Here is a 21,126-nt window from a genome sequence, read left to right as displayed (position 1 = left end):
CAGAATATGGAGACAAAAATTATATAATCACAATATAATCAGAAGTGGAACTTAACAAACTTCTGATAACTGAACTTTGTAAAAATTCTTTCATAGCAGTATATCTGGAGAATTACAATTTTGTGTTGGTTTTAATTATAACATTTAATCTTAAAACTTAACATACTAAAAGCTAAATTTGTAATGCAGGATTTCCAAGCCTTGGTACTATTGACATTTTGGCCAGATAATTTTTTTTGTTGTGGGGCTGTTTGGTGAATTGATGAAATTTTAGCAGTATCCTTGGCATCTACCCAAAATGTCAACATAGTCATGACTACCAAAAATGTCTCCAGATATTGCCAAGTGTCCCCTAGGAAAGGTAAAACTGTCCCCAATTAAAAGCCATTGTTGTTAACGTATCTCCATTTTATGTTGTCACAGAGCTTGCATATTTTATTTTTCTTACAAGTTATCTAACGTATAGAAAGAGAGAGAGAAAACTGTGGAACCTACATGTATGAAAAAGAGCTTAAGAGCAAGTAAAGAAGCGACAGAGAAAGATACGATCTTTGAAACTCTTGACAGGTATCCAAGAAAAAATAAAATTTTCAGTTCAAAGTTCAAGACTATGTGAAAGAGTAACAATGATATTTCTAAGTAAAAGTTGTATTTTTCATGTTCCACCAGAAAGAAAATATTGTAACTACTACAAAAGAATTTGTTAAAAATGTCACATGAAAACATTCCAAAAAATCTTAAATAGCAAGACACTAATAAAAGAAATTTTAAAAGATACAAATAAATGGAAAGGTAGTCCATGCTCATGGATTGGAAGAATTAACATTGTTAAAATGTTCATGTGGGGCTTCCCTGGTGGCGCAGTGGCTGAGAGTCCGCCTGCCGATGCAGGGGACGCGGGTTCGTGCCCCGGTCCAGGAAGATCCCACATGCCGCGGAGCGGCTGGGCCCGTGAGCCATGGCCGCTGAGCCTGCACGTCCGGGGCCTGTGCACCTCAACGGGAGAGGCCACAACAGTGAGACGCCCACGTACCGCAAAAAAAAAAAAAATGTTCATGTGACCCAAAGCAGTCTACAGATTCAATGCAATCCCTATCAAAATTCCAATGGCAGGTTTCACAGAACTAGAACAAATAATTCAGAAATTTATGTGGAACCACAAAAGACAGTGAATAGTCTAAGCAATCTTGAGAAAGAAGAACTAAGCTGGAGGTACACACTCTCTAATTTCAAACTATACTACAAAGCACTAGTAATCAGAACAGCATGGTATTGACATAAAAACAGACTCATAGGTCAATGAAACAGAATAGAGAGCACAGAAATAAATGCACACATATATTGTCAATTATTTATGATGAAGGAGCCAAGAATATACAATGCGGAAAGGATAGTCTCTTCAATAAATGGTGTGGGGAGAACTAGATAGCCACAAGCAAAAGAATGATACTAGATTACTATTTTACACCAAATGTAAAAATTAACTCAAAATGGATTAAAGACTTGAAACATAAGACCTGAAACCATAAATCTCCTAGAAGAAAACATAGACAATAAGCTTCTTGACATTGGTCTTGGCATTGATTTTTTAGATCTGCCTCCAAAGCAAAAGCAACCAAAGCAAAAATAAACAAGTGGTACTACATCAAACTAAAAAGCTTCTGCATAGCAAAGGAAACCATCAATGAAATCAAAAGACAACCTACTGAATAGGAGAAAATATTTGCAAACCATATATCTGATAAGGGGTTAATCCAAAATATATAAAGAACTCAAAGAACTCAATAGCAAAAAAAAAAAAAATCTGATTAAAAATGGACAGATAAGCAAAACAGACATTTTTTCCAAATGGTACATGAGATGTTCAACATCACTAATTATCAGGGAAATGCAGGGTATTATGTTAAGTGAAATAAGTCAGAGAGAGAAAGGCAAATACCATATGATTTCACTCATATGTGGAATGTAAAAAACAAAACAAAAACAAAATTCATAAATGCAGAGAACAGATTCATGGTTGTTAGAGGGGAAGGAGGTTGGGGGGTAGGTGAAATGGGTAAAGGGGGTGGGTTAATTATAGGGTGACAGTAACTAGACATGGTGGTGATCACTTTGTAGTGTATACAAAGATTGAATTATATGTTGTACACTTGAAACTAATATAATGTTATATACCAATTTTACCCCAATTTTTAAAAAACTGAAATAAATGAAATCTTACTTTTTTCTAAATTACTCCCTGGCAGTCTTTGGTCCCAGTCTTTAGAAGGTATGCTTGCTTTACTACTTGAATCAACTGTAGATCTTTTTACTGGTAAAGATGAAAGCTCCATAGCATTATAAGAATCGTACAAATCCCAAGCAGTGGACATTATGCCTAAATAAAGAAACAGAAAGGTACAAAGTATTTTGAACCAAATTCTAATATTTTTGCTTATATATAATGAGTTATAGCAAAATCTAAGATAAGAAAATCTATTGTTCAGGGAAAAAATACTATTGTTTTCCAACAATGGCAGGAAGTAGATAACGATGAAAAAGAAATAAATCAAGAGGACACCTTAAGAGATCCTTAGCCATTACACTTTTAGCATCTACAAATACCTTAATGTTTTAGTAATAGCTGCAAATAATCCTCACCGTCTATTCTGATCCCCACGCCTTCCTCTCTTTATCCCAAACTGGTGCCACATAATCTCATTAGTCTGTCGGTATAGGGCTGCCTTGATATGGTCCTGGACAATCATGTTATAATACGGTTTTAAGGTGCTTTACTTAAAGTTAACATATAACATGCTATATTCTATAGTACTTTTTATTTGTAATATAATTCCATTTTTATCAAGTTAAATTTCCTATATACTTATGTGTAAAGATTGTACTTGGGAAAGTGACAGACTCTGTTCTCAGGAAATTTATAGACTAGTATGGTTATTACCTTCTCTTTTTAAATTTTTGTTTAATTTATCTATATTTAATCAAATTAGCAAATATAACAATGGCCTCCAAACAAAAATTGGTAATGTTATTTATCTTTAATATATAAAAATAAAAAGTGCCCAACCCCTTTTATTGCTGATATAACAATGAAATTCTCATATATAAATTATTTTATCAGTGACCATGTAATGATATATTCCTACATGCTAACCTTACTAAACTTTCAGTTAAAGTACAATGATTTAATAAAAAGTTATTTTCCCTGAAAGTCAAAACAGGATCTAGATCTAATAAATGCAACTACTTCATCGTTAGAACTTTTATTTTCATGATGTGGAATGAAGGAGCTCTGGTGTTTAACAATTTTTTCAATTAGTAAGAATGTTAATTCACATCTCATAATAACATTTCTATCTTAATGAACTTATCTTGATAGTATGTAACAAAGTCATGCACAGAGTAAATAAATACCTAGTATATTTTGCTGAATTGAAAAGGGTAGAATTTCCATGGTCACAAAGTAAAAGACCTTAGAAAGAAATTATTCCTTTGAATTTTGAATTACCTAACCTTCTTTTTCTTCCGTTAACTAAAAGTTTAGTAAGTTGAGCATATAGAAATATATTGTTACATGGTCACTAATAAGATAATTGTTACATAAATAAATATACAAGTTATAAATGAGCAATGTAAGATGTTTTGGTGATTTAAAGTTGTTTCTTCTTTAAAGATAACAAATAACATTCATTGGTAATTTTAGTTTAGGTAACATCATTACATTTGTTCACTGGAATAAAAATTAACCTAAGAAACAGAAAACCTAAGAAACAGATATTATGTACATGCCATAATATCATGTACAAGGTAGAATAACAAATAATGAGTGTGACTTCCCAGTTTTATACTGTCATACACTATTAAAGAAATCTTATTTTAATTACTATCAGAAAAAAAAGTATTCCCTACTATATGTATGTTTTGAGCATTTCTGAGTGTACGATTGTGTAAAGTTGTTACAAGTTTTAAAACATTGTTTCTATCTACTAGTTTAATTCAGACTATAAAAGAGTAACAATTGGCCACATAACATTTATAGAAAAATAATTTTGGGCTTCCCTGGTGGCGCAGTGGTTGAGAGTCTGCCTGCCGATGCAGGGGACACGGGTTCATGCCCCGGTCCGGGAAGATCCCACATGCCGCAGAGCGGCTGGGCCCGTGAGCCATGGCCGCTGAGCCTGCACATCCGGAGCCTGTGCCCCGCCACGGGACAGGCCACAACCGTGAGAGGCCCGTGTAATGCAAAAAAAAAAAAAAAAAGGAAGAAAAATAATTTTATTTTAGCTGAGTAAAAAGACATGCTTACTGTAAAAGAAAAGGTAAGACTTACATTTCCATCACCTAGAAATAATAACTGCTAACATTTTCATGCATGTCCTTCCAGACTGACATAAATATATATGTGTTTGTATATGAACAAATATAAATGCATATTTTTTAATAAAAATGAGTTCATATCACACATACTTTTTTAAAAGAATTTTTATTGTAGTATAATATACATAGAAAACAAACTGTCTTTATGAAATCTACCAAGTTTTAGGATTTAACTGTATTTTCAAAAGTTAGCCAGGAACACTAATACATTTATTGAATTATCCATTTTTTTGAAGTGACACTTCTGTAATAAATTATTGTATGTATACTGTTAGGTGGGAAAACTTTTCCTCAGTTTTTGTGAATCTTTACAGAGGCAACTTCAGCTAAATTGACATTTCTGGCTTCTCTATGTCCCTCATTCACTAATTGCCAGGGAAAGAGAAATGGCTAATCCTATAGGAGAGTTTAGGAGAAGGAATTGCAGCTCAGCCACTTCTGGATTCTTTTGTTAAGCCTGCTCACTTGCAAAAAGCATGCGTTCTGGTCTGTTCTCACCCATGCAGAGGAGGTCTGTGCTTTTCTAGCTGTGCCAATTACTATTGGTAAGATCTATTCTGGAGGGGAAAACAGCAAGTCCACTTAGCTGTGGATTTAAGGCTACATTTTTCAATTAACTTCATCAGTAATAAAGGTACTACTTTTATTTCCTTCTCTGTGACTCCTGAATCTCTTTCAATTTCAACCAAAATCAGGTAAGGAAGACATGCTTTTTTATTGATCCATAAAATCTCAATACTTACTTGGTCTGTATCAAATTCTTTAATATAAATTGTACTATTATTTTTAAAATTTTTATTGGAGTATAGTTTATTTACAGTGTTGTGTTAGTTTCAGGTGTACAGCAAAGTGAATCAGTTATACATATACATATATCCACTGTCTTTTAGATTCTTTTCCCATATAGGCCATTACAGAGTAGAGTTCCCTGTGCTATACCCATTATTTTAATAAAACCTTTATTGTGAAATATATACCTTCACAGAAGAGTGTATAACACATATATGTGAATTAAGAATTAATACCATGTACTCACAAACCAATATAAGAAATAGAACATCCTTAGATGCTTAGAAGCCCCCTGGACACTCTCCCATCATAGGCCCCTTCCTTCGAGCTACCTCCAAAAGAAGTATTCACTTTGCGTAACTTTTGTATTGATCATTCTCTTACTTTGTTTTAAGGTTTTTTTCTCCTGTGGCAAATGCTATTGGAGTCCTGCATGTATCCATTCTGCATCACCTCTTACTTGCCAATCTCCCAACTATCAGCACCTGCATTTCTCTGCTTGGATCTGTCTTTGGTCACCAAGACCACTTTGATGTCCATAAGTTAGGCTGGGATTGCCAAGGAATTAACAAGCCCATCAACCATCAAACAATGTATACCTATATAATACATTGTCTAGTTAAAAAAACAGAATAGCAAACACTAACACAGATGCATAAGGAGAAAACAAAACCACTATTAGATGAGGACAATTAGATGAGGACTCCCAAGAGAAGACAAGCAGAACTATCTGGGCCATAATCTGACTTCAGCTTCTTTGAGAGTTTATAAGAGACACTTAGAGGGAAATCACAGGGTAAGACCATGAGTAAGTCCTTGGAAACACAGAGCTTAACCCACTAACAGCACCTGACAAGCTAGGCACTGAATGTCCACTGAAAACATGGTCAGGGTAAGTGGGCTGCTATGTGTTTTCTGTTCACCATGACTTCTCTGCTGCTCTCAGGAGTATGGTAAAACAGAACATGTCTGTGAAGTGAAATGAGTTTCCTCAACTTACCTAAGGAGACCTACTGGAAAGGAGAGTAGGGACTATATTAAGAATGGTAAAACCCAGCTAGATACAGAGAAGGATCTGGGCAGATTCACCTGAGCATTCTGTCCTCAGGTTAAGAAGATGGGACTCAGAGTTTCCAGTTCCACAGTTAAGGGGCTTGGAAGTTGCCATTCTGTACTAACAACAAGTAAAAAATTAAACAGACTGAAAAATCAACACCTCTTCTTGGATCTGAAAAAGAGGTAAGGACACAGGGAAAAGAACTGCTGCCTCTAAGATTGGAGAGTCACAGTTTACTGGAGCAGAGACTCAGAAGTAGAAACTGCTGTGGGAACAAGTTCTGGGGTAGGAAAACCTGAACTGTAAATGATGAATTGGTGCAGGTTCAGTGTGGACAAGTCTGAGAGTTAAAAACTCTAAGGAGCCCAGTCATAGGGAAGCCCCTGCATTTTGTGAGCTTTATCTCCAGGAGCTGGACCAGATTCCCAGAGTGAGTATGAGAAAAAAAAAAAAAATCCCTCATGCTTCTGGTAGGGGAGGGGGAAAAGGAACCATTCTGAAATATACCAGAGCACTCTGTTCTTAACAATGCCTGCCCTCAGAATAAACTAGTTCAGCAGAGAACAGCCTGCCAGGGTCTTTTCAGAGCCTAACTGACCGGCGGGAAGGGAAATACCCAGCACCAGCACACTGGAGACATCTTGTCCTACCTAAGGGTGGGGAAAAAAACTGAGACACATTTGTGAAGTTCATAGTCCACAGGAATAGGTACACTGAAAGGCTGAAACCTAATCAAAGGACTAAAATGCTTGCCTCCTCTACACCTTACCACCACAATACTAAAGGCCTATTTATAGCAGCTCCTTTTACCTGATACATCATGTATCATATGTATCAAACTAAAAGATCATACTAAAAGATAAAAAAATCATACTAAAAGATAAAATCATACCAAAAGATAAAAATCATACTAAAAGATAAATCATACTAAAAGATAAAAAAAATCATACTAAAAGAAAAAATCATACTAAAAGATATAAAAATCATACTAAAAGATAAATCAAATCATACTAAAAGATAAAAAAAAATTTTGAAGAGGTAGAGCAAGCATCAAAACTAGACATGGCAGGGATGTTGGAATTATCAGACCAGGAATTTAAAACAACTGTGATGAATATGCTAAGGGCTCTAATGGATAAAGTAGACAAAATGCAAGAACAGATTGGCAATGTAAGCAGAGAGATGGAAATCATAAAAAAAAGGACCAAAAAGAAAAGTGAGAAACCAAAAACACTGTAGAAGAATGCCTTTGATGGGCTTATTGGTACACTGAACACTGCTGAGGAAAGAATCTCTGAGCTTGAAGAAATCTCAACAGAAATCTCCAAAACTGAGAAGGAAAGAGAACAAAGACGAAAAATACAGAACAGAAAGAAGGGAAAGAAGAAATCTTATTTGAAGACATAATGGCTGAAAACTTCCCTAACCTTGGGAAGGAAATAGACATCCAGATCCAGGAAGCCCAGAGTTCCTAATAAGAGGAAACCAGGGCTTCCCTGGCGGCGCAGTGGTTGAGAGTCTGCCTGCCGATGCAGGGGACACGGGTTCATGCCCCAGTCCGGGAAGATCCCACATGTCGCAGAGCGGCTGGGCCCGTGAGCCATGGCCGCTGAGCCTGCGCATCCGGAGCCTGTGCTCCGCAACAGGAGAGGCCACAACATTGAGAGGCGTGCGTACCACAAAAAAAAAAAAAGAAATACCACTCTGTGCATGGCCACAACCGTGAAGTAAGGAAAGCCCTATCTAAGCAAAAGGTGGCTAGTCCTTCATCCAGCCAAAGAGGTCAAAGTGTTTCTGGAAACTTTGGTGGTGGTCGTCGAGGGGGTTTTGGAGGGAATGAGAGCTTTGGTCATGGAGGAAACGTCAGTGGTCAAGGTGGCTTTGGTGGCAGATGTGGTGGTGGCTATGGTGGCAGTGGGGATGGCTATAATGGATTTGGTAATGATGGAAGCAGTTTTGGAGGTGGCGGAAGCTACAATGATTTTGGCAATTATAACAATTAATCTTCAAATTTTGAACCCATGAAAGGAGGAAACTTTGGAGGCAGAAGTTCTGGGCCCTGTGGTGGTAGGGGCCAATACTTTGCCAAACCACGAAACCAAGGTGGCTATGGTGGTTCCAGCAGCAGCAGTAGCTATGGCAGTGGCAGAAGATTTTAGTTGCTGCCAGGAGACAAAGCTTAGCAGGAGAGGAGAGCCAGAGAAGTGACAGGGAAACTACAGGTTACAACAGATTTGTGAACTCAGCCAAGCACAGTGGTGGCAGGGCCTAGGTGCTACAAAGAAGACGTGTTTTAGACAATACTCATGTGTATGGGCAAAAAAAATCTCGAGGACTGTATTTATGACTAATTGTATAACAGGTTATTTTAGTTTCTGTTCTGTGGAAAGTATAAAGCATTCCAACAAAGGGTTTTAATGTAGATTTTTTGTTTTTTGCACCCATGTTGTTGATTGTTAAATGTAATAGTCTGATCATGACACTGAATAAATGTGTCTTTTTAAAATGTGCTATGTAAAGTAGTTAGTCTACTCTGAAGCCATTTTGGTAAACTACCCCAACAGTGTGAAGTTAGTATTCCTTCAGGGTGATGCCAGGTTCCATGTGAAATTTATTTACAACCTGCTTGGGTGGAGAAGCCATTGTCTTCAGAAACCTTGGTGTAGTTGAACTGACAGTTACTGTGTTGTGACCTGGAGTTCACCTTTAAAAGGGTCACCCAAGCAAAGTCATGGAGTTTCTTGGTTATTAATATGATTCTTGGCACATCCTATGCGATATATCTAAATTGAATTATGGTACCAGATAAAGTTATAGTTGGGAATGAAGCTTGTGTATCATCCTTTATCATGTGTAACCAATAAACGATTTAATACCCTCTTGAAAACAATGCTAAAGGGACTTCTTTAAGCTGAAAAGAAAGGATGCTAATTAGTAACGGAAACATGGAAGAACAAGTCTCACTGAAAAGGTAAATATATAGTAAGTGGATTAATCACTTTTAAGCTAGTATGAAGATTAAAAGTAAAAATAGCTATGATGACAATAATTAGTAAATGAATATATAAAATAAAAAAATATTAAATGTGATATCAAAAACATAAGATGGGAAAAGAGAATAAAAATGTTGAACTTTAGAATGAGATCAAGCATAAGTTTTTATCCCCAAATCAGTCTGTGTGATATAGCACAGTAACAAAATGAAGCATAAAACTATATGATCATAGAGGACAAAAAGCATTTGACAAAAGTCAACATCCGTTTATGATAAAAACTGTCAACAAAGTGGGTATAGAGGGAACAGACTTCAACATATTAAAGGCCATATATGACAAGCCCACATCTAACATCATACTCAACAATAAAAAGCTGAAAGCATTTCCTCTAAGATCAGGAACAAGACAAGGATGCCCACAATTTCCACTTTTATCCAACGTAATATTGGAAGTCCTAGATGGAGAAAATAGGCAAGAAAAAGAAATAGGTATCCAAATTGGAAAGAAGAAAGTAAAACTGTCACTCTTTGCAGATGACATATTATATACAGAAAAGCCTAAAAACTCCATCAAAAAATTGTTAGAACAAATAAAGTAATTCAGTAAATTACAGGATACAAAATCAATACACAAAAATATGCTGCATTTCTATACACCAATAACAAGCTATCACAAAGAGAAATAAAGAAAAAAAATCTTATTCACAAATGCATCCCCCCACCCCAAAAAAACACCACCTAGGAATAAATTTAACCAAGAAGGTGAAAGACCTCTATATTGAAAAACACAAGACATTAATGAAAGCAATGGAAGAAGACACAAATAAATGGGAAGACACAAATAAATGGAAGACACAAATAAATATCCATAAATGGATATTTCATGCTCGTGAATTAGACGAATCAGTATTGTTAAATGTCCATACTTCCCAAGGCACTCCACAGATTCAATTCAATCTCCATTGAAATTCCAATGACATTTTTCAAAGAAATAGAACAAACTGTCCTAAAATTTGTATGGAACCACAAGAAAAACCAAACAGCCAGAGCAATCTTGTGTAACAAGGAACAAAGTTGGAGGCATCACACTCTCTGATTTGAAACTATATTACAGGACTTCCCTGGTGGCTCAGTGGTTAAGAATCCACCTGCCAATGCAGGGGACATGGGTTTGATCCCTGGTCCAGGAAGACCCCACATGCCATTGAGCAACTAAGCCCGTGAGCCACAACTACTGAGCCCACATGCCACAACTACTGAGCCCATATGCCACAATTACTGAAGCCCACACACCTAGAGCCAGTGCTCCACAACAAGAGAAGCCACCACAACGAGAAGCCTGCGCACCACAACAAACAGTAGTCCCTGCTCACTGCAACTAGAGAAAGCCCACGTGCAGCAATGAAGACCCAACACAGCCAAAAAGAAAAAGAAAAAGAAACTATATTACAAAGTATAGTAATTAAAACAGTATGCTATTGACATAAAAACAGACACATAGATCAATGGAAAAAAATTGAGAGCTCAGAAATAAACCCACATATATATTGTCAATTAATTTGTAACAAAAGAGCCAAGAATATACAATGGGGAAAGAAATGTCTCTTCAGTAAATGGTGGGTAAAAACTGGACAACCGGGCTTCCCTGATGGCGCAGTGGCTGAGAGTCCGCCTGCCAGTGCAGGGGACACGAGTTTGTGCCCCGGTCTGGGAAGATTCCACATGCCGCGGAGCAGCTGGGCCTGTGAGCCACGGCTGCTGAGCCTGCGCATCCGGAGCCTGTGCTCCGCAACGGGAGAGGCCACAACAGTGAGAGGCCCGCGTACCGCAAAAAAACAAAACAAAACTGGACAACCACAGGCAAAAGAATGAAACTAGATCACTATTTTACACCGTACATAAAAATTAACTCAAAATGGATTAAAGACTTGAATGTAAGACCTGAAATCATAAAACTCTTAGAGGAAAACATAGGAAGTATGCTCTTTGACACTGGTCTTAGTAATTCTTCTTTGGATATGTCTCCTCAGGCAAAGGAAACAAAAGCAAAAATAAACAAATGGGACTAGTATATCAAACTAAAAAGTTTTGCACAGCAAAAGGAACTATCAACAAAATGAAAAGGCCTCTTACTGAATGGGAGAAGATATTTTCAAGCAATATATCTTATAAAGGGTTAATATCTAAAATATACACAAAACTCATATAATTCAACATTAAAAACAAACAACCTAATTTTAGAAATGGGTAGAGGACCTGAATAGACTTTTTTCAAAGATGACATGCAGATAGCCAACAGGTACGTGAAAGGTGCTCAACCTCACTAACCACCTGGGAAATGCAAATCAAAACCCAATGAGATATCATCTCATGCCTGTTAAAATGGTTATTATCAAAAAAAGAAAAATAAGTGTTGGCAAGGATGTGGAGAAAAGGGAACACTTGTGCACCATGGGTGAGAATGTAAATTGGTGTAAGCACTAAGAAAAGCAGTATGGAGGTTCCTCAAAAAATTAAAAATAGAACTACCATATCATCCAGCAATTCCACTTCTAGGTATTTATACGAAGAAAAGCAAAACACTAACTTGAAAAGATATATGCACCCCCATGTTCATAGCAAAATGAGTACAATAGCCAAAATATGGAAGCAACCTAGGTGCTCCTTGAGGGATGAATGGGTAAAGAAAATGTGTTATATATACATAATGTAATAATATATAGCTATGAAAAAATGAAATCTTGCCATCTGCAACAACATGGATGGATCTTAAGATTATTATACTACATGAAATATGCCAGACAGAAAAAGATAAATACCTTATGATCTCACTTATATGTGGAATCTAAAAAAGAAAGAGAGAGAGAGAGAGAGAGAGAGCACGGACACAGAGAACAGACTGGTAATTGCCAGAGGCAAGGGAGTGAGGGGTGGGTGAAATGGGTGAAGGGGGTTAAAAAGTACAAACTTCCCTCTATAAAATAAATAAGGCATGGGGGTGTAATGTACAGAGTGGTGACTATAGTTAATAATACTGTATTGTATATTTGGATGTTGCTAAGAGAGTAGATCTTAAAAGTACTCATCACAAGAAAAAACTTTTCTATGTACAGTGATGAATGTTAACTAGACTTATGACCATGATCATGATCCATTTCACAATATATACAAACATCTAATTGATATGTTGTACACCTGAAACTAATGTTATATGTCAATTATATCTCAATGAAAAATAATAAAATAAAAAAGAATTAGAGCAGGGCTTCCCTGGTGGCACAGTGGTTAAGAATCCGCCTGCCGATGCAGTGGACATGGGTTCGTTCCCTTGTCCAGGAAGATCGCACATGCCGCGGAGCAACTAAGCCCGTGCGCCAAAACTACTGAGCCTGCGCTCTTAGCCCACAAGCCACAACTACTGAAGCCTGCAGATCTAGAGCCCGTGCTCCGCAACAAGAGAAGCCACCACAATGAGAAGACTGCGCAACGCAACGAAGAGCAGCCTCCGCTCACCACAACTAGAGGGAGCCTGCACGCAGCAACAAAGACCCAATGCAGCCATAAATAAATAAATAAATAAATTTATTTTTCAAAAAAGATAACAAAGGAATACTATGAACAACTCTATGCCAATAGATTTGATAACCTTGATGAAATTGTCCGATTCCTTGAAAGACACAATCTGCCAAAACTCACGCAAGAAGAAATAGACAATATCAATTAAGGAAATTGAATCAATAATTAATAATCTTCCAAAACTGAAAGCACCAGGCCCAGATAGATCCACTGAGTTCTACCAATAATTTAAGGAGAAAATTACACCAATTCCCTGCAATATCTTTCAGAGGATAGAAACAGAGGGAATACTTCTTAACTCATACTTTGAGGCCAGCATTACTCTAATACCAAAAACAGACAAAAACACCATAAGAGAGAAAAATGGCAGACCAATAACTCTCATGAACACAGATGCAAAAATCCTCTACGAAATATTAGCAATCAAATCCAGCTGTATATAAAGAGAATTATACACCACAATTAAGTGGAGTTTATCCCAGGTATACAAAGCCTAGTTCAACATTGGAAAATTGATTGATGTAATCCATCACATCAACAGACCAAAGAAGAAAAATTACTTGATCATATCAACAGATTCAGAAAAAAGCACTTGACAAAATCCAACACTCGCTCATGATAAAAACTCTCAGTAATTTAGGAATAGAGGAGGAACTTAACTTGACAAAGAATATCTATAAAAACCTACAGCTAACATACTTAATGGTTTTCTTCTAGAAACTAGATTTTCCACTAAGATCAGGACCAAGGCAAGGATGTCCCCTTTCATCACTCCTTTTCAACATCCTACTGGAAGTCCAAGCGAATGCAGTAAGATAAGAAAAAGGAAATAAAAGAAATACAGATTGGAAAGGAAGAAATAAAGCTGTTTTTGTTCTCGGATGACATAATCATCTATATAGAAAATCTGAAAGAATTAACAAAAACTACTGAACTAGTAAGTGATTACAGCAAGGTTGCAGGGTACAAGGTTAATAATACACAAAAGTCAATCTCTATCCTGTACACCAACAATGAACAAAGGAATTTGAAATTTAAAACAATATGATTTACATTAGCACCCCAAAAATGGAATAGTAATAAATCTAACAAAATATGTACAAAATCTATTATGAGGAAAACTACTAAACTCTGATGAACAAAATCAAAGAATGAAATAAATGGAGAAATATTCCATGTTTATTAATAGGAAGACTCAGCATTGTCATGATGTCTGTTCTTCCCAAGCTGATCTATAGATTCAACGCAATCCCAATCAAAATCCCAACAAGTTATTTTGTGCATATCAGCAGACTGATTCTAAAGTTTATGTGAAGGGGCAAAAGACCCAGAAGAGCCAGCACAATATTGAAGACAAAGAACAAAGTCAGAGGACTGACACTACTCAACACTCAACTTGAAGACTTACTACAGTGCTATAGTAATCAAGACAATGGACAATGTGAATGGAACACAATAGAGTGCTCAGAAATAAACCCACATTAATATAATCAATTGATCTCTGTAAAAGGAATGGAAAAAAACAAATGGAGCAAAGATAGTCTTTTCAACAAATGGTGCTGGAACAACTGGACATCCAAATGCAAAAAAAGAAATCTATACACAGATCTTACATCCTTCAGAAAAATTAACTAAAAACTCATTATAGACTTAAAAGTAAAAGCAAAACTAGAAAACTCCTAGAATAAAAACAGGAGAAAATTTAGATGACCTTGGGTATGGCAATGACGTTTTTAGAAACAGCAAAAGCACAATCCATTAAACAGTAATAGATAAGCTGGACTTCATTAAAATTAAAAATGTCTGCTCTGTAAAAAGAAATGTCAAAAGAATAACAAGACAAGCCACATATTGGAAGGAAACATTTGCTAAAGATACATCTGAAAAAGGACTATTGTCCAAAATATACAAATATCTTTTGATCCTTAACAATAAGAAAACAAAAAACCAAATTTTAAAATGGGCCAAAAGCTTAACAGACACCTCATCAAAGAAGACATACAGATGGCAAGTAAGTATACAAAAATATGCTCCATATCATATGTCATCATGGAAGTACAAATTAAAGCAAAAATGAGGAGAATTCCCTGGTGGTTCAATGGTTGGGACTAGGTGCTTTCACTGCTGGGGCCTGGGTTCCATCCCTGGTTGGGGAACTAGGATCCCTCAAGCCGGACAATGCAGCCAGAAAACCAAAAAACAAACAAACAAAAATGAGTTGCAAAAAAAAAAAAAAGAGTTGCCACTACTCACCTATTAGGTCAAAATCTGGAACACTGACAACACAAAATGCTGGTGAGGACATGGAACCACAGAAACTCTTCATCATTGCTTCTGGGAATGCAAAATGGTACAGCCACTTTCAAGACAGTATGGCTATTTCTTACAAAAATAAAAATACTGTTGCCATACAATCCAGCAATAGCGCTCCTTGATATTTACCAAAAGGAGTTAAAAACTTATGTCTACACAAAAACCTGCATACAGATATTTATAGCAGCTTTACTGATAATTGCCCAAACTTGAAACAATCAAGATGCCCTGCAGTAGGTAAATGGATAAATTAACTGTGGTACATCCAGATAATGGATGGTTAAGAGTCTTGCTACCTATGTTCTACAAGCCGTCCATGACGGAGGAGAGGATTTCAGAGGAGTCTCTGTGTGTAGCATTCAGTATGCTTGTTTTTTGTTTGTTTTGTTTTGTTTGTTTAAGTACCCATGTCTTGATCTATGCCTGGTGTTCCCCAGCTAAAGAGCCTCTATTTTGTCCTCTCCAGAGAAGAAATTTCTGACATCTTCCAGGGTAGAAGAGGGGAAGTTGCTCAGAGAATGTACTTGATTCCTTTTTGTGATTGGATTATATTTCATTGCATGTATTTACACATTTTGTTTATCCATTCATCCATTGATGGACATTTCAGTTGTTTCTACTTTTTGACTATGGTAAAAATTGCTGCCATGAACATTTGTATACATATATTTGAGTACTTATTTTCCATTCTGTGGGGTATTATATCTATCTTTATGCTAGTACCAACCATTTTGATCACTATAATTTTATAGCAAGTTTTCAAATCAGGAAGTATGAGCTCTCTAACTTCGTTCTTTTTCAAGATTGTTTTGGCTACTTGGGGACCCTTTGATATTCCATATAAATTTTAGGATGACTTTTTTTCTATTGTTGCAAAAAATTCTTTGGGATTATTTTGGGTGGTATTCACATCTTAATAACATTAAGTCTTTCAACCCATACACACAGAATGTATTTCTCATTTACTTAGGTCTCCTTTAATTTTTTTCAGCAATGTTTTATAGGTGTCAGTGTACAAGTCTTTCATCTCCTTGGTTAAAATTATTCCTAGGTATTTTATTATTTAGGATGCTATTATAAACACAATTACTTTCTTAATTTCCTTTTTGGATTGTTCATAGGTAATATATAGAAATACAACTGAATTTTGTGTGCTGATCTTATATTCTGCAACTTTTCTTTTTATTTTATCTATATGAGATGATGGTTGTTAATTAAACCTATTGTGGTAATCTTTTCACAATATAGGTAAATCAAACCATCATGCTGTACTTATACATTGATGTATGTCAATTATTTCTCAATAAAACTGGAAAAAATAGTGAGTCTCTTGTTAGACAACATATAGATGGATCATGGGTTTTTTTCTTCCAGTTTTTTTGATGTTTGTTATCTTTGTTTAATCCACCCTACCAACATTTGCTCTTTAATTGGAGTGTTTAATCCATTTATTTAAAGTAATTACTGTTTAGGAAGGGCTTCTGCCATTTTTAATCTGTCTTCTTTATGTCTCAAATTTTCTTGTTCTTCAAATCCTCCCTGACCATCTTCTTTAATGTTTAATTGATCTTTTTTATAGTGCATCATTTTTATTCCTCTCTAAATTTTTTCTGTAATTTTTAAGTGATTTCTTGGTGACTGCCTTGGGAATTAAAATTAATTTCTTAAAATTTTAACAATCTATTTTGAAGTAATACTACCTTACTTCAGTTATATACAAAAACTGGTCCTATACAGCTAAATCCCATCCACTTTAAGTTGATGTTGTCACAAATTACATCTTTATGCTTTGTATGCCCATTAGCATAGATTTAGAATTATTGTTCAATGCATTTATTTTAAGTCATATTGCAAAAAAATAGGAGTTACAAACCAACATTACAATATTGGCTTTTGTATTGACTTATGTAGTTACCTTTACCAGTCTTCTTTATTTCTTCATATGTCTTTGAGTTACTGTCTAATATCCTTTCATTTCTGCCTGAAGGGACTCCTGTTAGCATTTCTTGTAAGGCAGTTCTACTAGTGCTGAATTCTCTTAGCTTTTAGTTATCTAGGAACATCTTAATTTCTCCTTCATGAGGATATATTCAGTTTTAATTATTTAATTAGATTTCTCCTTCATGAGGACTATTTGAAGAATATAGAATTCCTGGTTGACAGTTTTTTCTTTTGGTGCTTTAAGTATGTCATCCCACTGGCTTCCAGCCTCCATGGTTTCTGCTGAAAATTGAGTGTAATCTGATTGATGATCCTTTGTAAATGATGAGTTACTTTTCTCCTGCTGCTTTCAAGATTTTCTCTTTGTATTTCAACTGTTTGATTATAATGTGTCTCAGTGTGGATCTCTTTATTTTTATCTTTCTTGGAGTTCATTAAGCTTCTCGGAGGTGCAGATTTATGTCTTTTAGCTGGGAATTTGGGAATATTTAGGCCACTACTTCTTCAACTTTTCTTTATGCCCCTTTATCTCTTTCTTCCCCTCTCTTTCTGAAATTTCCATTATATGTATGTTGGTGACTTGATGGAGTCCCACAGGTCCTTTAGGCTCTGTTCATTTTACTTCATTATTTTTTCTTTCTGCTTCTCAGACTGGATTATTTCAATTGACCTATTATTAAAAACTGGTGATTCTTTCTTTTGCCTGCTCAGATGTGCTACTGAAAACTCTAGGGAGTTTTTCCATTTCAGTTATTGTACTTTTAACTCCAGAATTTATGTTTTTTTTCCTTTTTATAATTTCTATCTTTATTGATATTTTTTATTTGTTCACACACTGTTCTCCTGGTTTATTTTATCTCTTTGTCCCTAGCTTCCTTTAGCTTTTTTTTTTCTTCTTTTTTTTTTTTTAATACAATTGATCTAAAACCTTTGCCTAGTAAGTTTAATGTCTATACTTCCTCAGGGAGAGTTTCTGTTCATTTCTCCTTTGAAAGAGCCATACCTTCTTGTTCCTCTGTATCCTTTGCAGTTTTTTTTTGACAATTGAACACTTTGAATATAATTATGTGGTAATTCTGGAAATCACTCTCTTCCTCAGGATTTGATATCATAGTTTGCTGTGAGTGGTAGTTGTTTGTTTGCTAAGTGATTTTGCTAAACTATTTTTGTAAGTCTGTATTCTTTGTCACGTATCATCTCATAAGTGTTTGTTTTTTAGCTTTTGGTCAGTTAGTGTCCTGACAGAGATTTCCTTGAACACCTGGGTTTCTTCCCACTCAGAAGAAAAAAAGGAAAGAAAGAAAGGAAAAAAAGAAAAAAAAAAAAGGGGGAAAAAAACCCTCCCAGTCTTTGCAGATGGGCTCCATGTTGGGGAATTCCTTCAATGCTTAGACAGGCTGCTTAAAACTATACCACAGCTTTCACTTCCTACTTGTACTGAGCCTAGAGATCAGCCAGAAGTGAAAGTTTAGGATCTTTTCAGGTCTTTTCTGAGCATGCATCCTGCCCTAGGCATGTGCATGACTTTCTGAATTCCTCTGTATATGCAAGCCTTTTTCAATACCTTAATTTCCCAAAGGAAGTCTCTCCCAGTTTTTTCTTCCAGGCTTTCAGTGTGTCTCTTGTTTGACTCAGCTGCATTATTTTGCCTTAGGTAGCAGTGAGTTGTTCATCTGCCTTACAGTTTTTTGAAGAATGCATTATGCTTATCACCTGAGAGAGTTCTGGGTTAGGCAAAAAAAACCACAAATGCCTTAGGTCAATCCTCCAGGTAGCCCCTAGACAGGTTAAAACATACAAACCAAATTCTTTGAGAATACGGTCTGTTCTGTTCCCTCTGGAACCAAGGGCCAGGGTCTCACACTGAGAAGGCAGGCTTCTATCTTTAAGACTACCACTCTACTGGGGAGGGGAGTGGGACAAGAGCAAGTAAAGATGCCACAAAGCTTTCCTACTAATTGTAAGTTTCTCTTTTCTTGATTTAGCACCTGCTTAGAAGTTTGTCTATTTTAATCTTTTTAAAGAATTAGCTTATGGTTTTGCTGAGTAACAAAGGCCATTAAGATTATAACCTTTCTTCTAGTTACCCTTTTGGCCACAGCATTCAGAAGTTTGGCAATGCAGTGTTCTCAGAGTTGTTAATTTATAAACATTGAAAGATAGTAAGTATAGTAGTTAAGAGGACAGGTTCAAGAACCAGAGCGTCTGGGAGTATCGTTGTCCACCATAGTAACTGAGTGACCTTGGGCAAATTAGCTAACATCTCTTTGCCTGTTTCTTCTTCTATAAAATGAGGAATAGGGAGTTCCCTGGTGGTCCAGTGGTTAGGACTTGGTACTTTCACTGCCATGGCCCAGGTTCAATCCCTGGTTGGGGAACTAAGATCCCGCAAGCCTGGGGGTGCGCCCCCCCCCAAAAAATGAGGACTAGTAAGAGCTCCTACCTCATAGGGTTGCTGTGAGAATTAAATCAGTTAATATACAGGTCTACCTCATTTACTGCACTTTGCAGGTATTGCATTTTTTCCAAATTGAAGATTTGTGGCAACCCTGCATTGAACAAGTCTGTCGGTGCCATTTTTCCAACAGCATTTGCTCACCTCATGTCTCTATGTCACATTTTGATAATTCTTGCAGTACTTAAACTTTTTCATTATTATATTTGTTATGGTGAGGTGTGATCAGTGATCTTTGATGTTAGTATTGTAATTGTTTGGGGGTAACACGAACCATGTCAATATAAGACAGTGAACTTATTCTATAAATGTAGTTTGTGTTCCAACTGCTCCACTGACTGACTCATCCCCCATCTCTCTCCTTCTCCTCAAGCCTCCCCACCTCCTCAGAAATGACAATATTGAAATTAGGCCAATTAATAACCTTATAATGGTCTCTAAGTGTTCAAGAGAAAGAAAGAATAACACATCTCACTCTAAATCAAAAACTAGAAATGATTAAGCTCCGTGAGGAAGGCATGTTGAAAGCTGAGAGACCCAAAGCTAGGCCTCTTGCACCAAACAGCCAAATTGTGAATGAAAAGGAAAAGTTCTTGAAGGAAATTAAAAGTGCTACTCTAGTGAACACATGAATGGTAAGAAAGCAAAACAGCCTTACTGCTGATAGGAGGAAGTTTTAGTGGTCTGGGTAGAAGATGAAAACCAGCCACAACATTCCCTTAAGCCAAAGCCTAATCCAGAAGAAGGCCCTAACTCCCTTTAATTCTATGAAGGCTGAGAGAGGTGAGGAAGCTGCAGAAGAAATGTCTGAAGCTAGCAGAGCTCATGATGTTTAAGGAAAGAAGCCATCTCCATAACATAATAGTGCAAGGTGAAGCAGCATGAGCTGATGTAGAAGCTATAGCAAGTTAACCAGAAGACCTACTTAAGATCATTAATAAGGGTGGCTATGCTAAACAACAGATTTTCAATATAGATGAAACAGCCTTGTATTGGAAGAAGACAACACCCAGGATTGTTACAGCTAGAGAGGAGAAGTCAATGCCTGACTTCAAAGATTTAAAGGACAGGCTGACTCGCTTGTCAGTTAGGAGCTAATGCAGCTGATGACTTTGGGTTGAAGCCAATGCTCATTTACCATTCTGAAAATCCTAGAGTCCTTAATAATTATGATAAATCTATTGTTGAGATCTACTACTCAGGAAAAAAACATTCTTTTCAAAATATAACTGCTCATTGACAATGCACCTGGTCACCCAAGAGCTCTGATGGAAATGTACTATGAGATTCATGTTGTTTTCATGCCTACTAACACAACATCCATTCTGCAGCCCATGGATCAAGGAGTCATTTTAACTTTCAAGTCTTATTATTTAAGAAATACATTTTTGAAGGCTATAGCTGTCATAGATAGTGATTCCTGTGATGGATCTGGGCAAAATAAATTGAAAACCTTCTAGGAATGACTCATCATTCTAGATGCCATTAAGAACATCTGTGATTCATAGGAAGAGGTCAAAATATAAACATTAACAGGAGTTAGGAAGAAGTTGATTCCAACCCTCATGGATGACTTTAAGGGGTTCAAGACTTTAGTAGAAGTAACTACAGATGTGGTAGAAATAG

At 36.3% G+C, this 21,126-nt stretch overlaps 1 protein-coding gene and 1 non-coding gene across 2 annotated transcripts in view; one reads left to right on the top strand and one right to left on the bottom strand.

The window, feature by feature from the left end:
• DNAI4 (dynein axonemal intermediate chain 4) overlaps positions 1-21,126 on the bottom strand; it is a 119,340-nt gene that overhangs the window by 62,848 nt on the left and 35,366 nt on the right. The window contains exon 7 of the mRNA XM_022581148.3: positions 2,222-2,377. Within this exon, the coding sequence (XP_022436856.2) occupies positions 2,222-2,377 (156 nt within the window). The remainder of the gene's footprint in view (positions 1-2,221; positions 2,378-21,126) is intronic.
• Positions 19,352-19,423, top strand: TRNAE-UUC (transfer RNA glutamic acid (anticodon UUC)). The gene has a single exon. It is a non-coding gene; the product is annotated as a tRNA-Glu (tRNA).

This window comes from Delphinapterus leucas, chromosome 1, assembly GCF_059928025.1.
Source record: "Delphinapterus leucas isolate spDelLeu-1000000601 "Yukka" chromosome 1, BTC_Dleu_Yukka2, whole genome shotgun sequence".
NCBI lineage: Eukaryota > Metazoa > Chordata > Mammalia > Artiodactyla > Monodontidae > Delphinapterus > Delphinapterus leucas.
The sequence above is the reverse complement of the archived record's forward strand: the minus strand, read 5'-3'. Positions and strand labels throughout refer to the sequence as shown.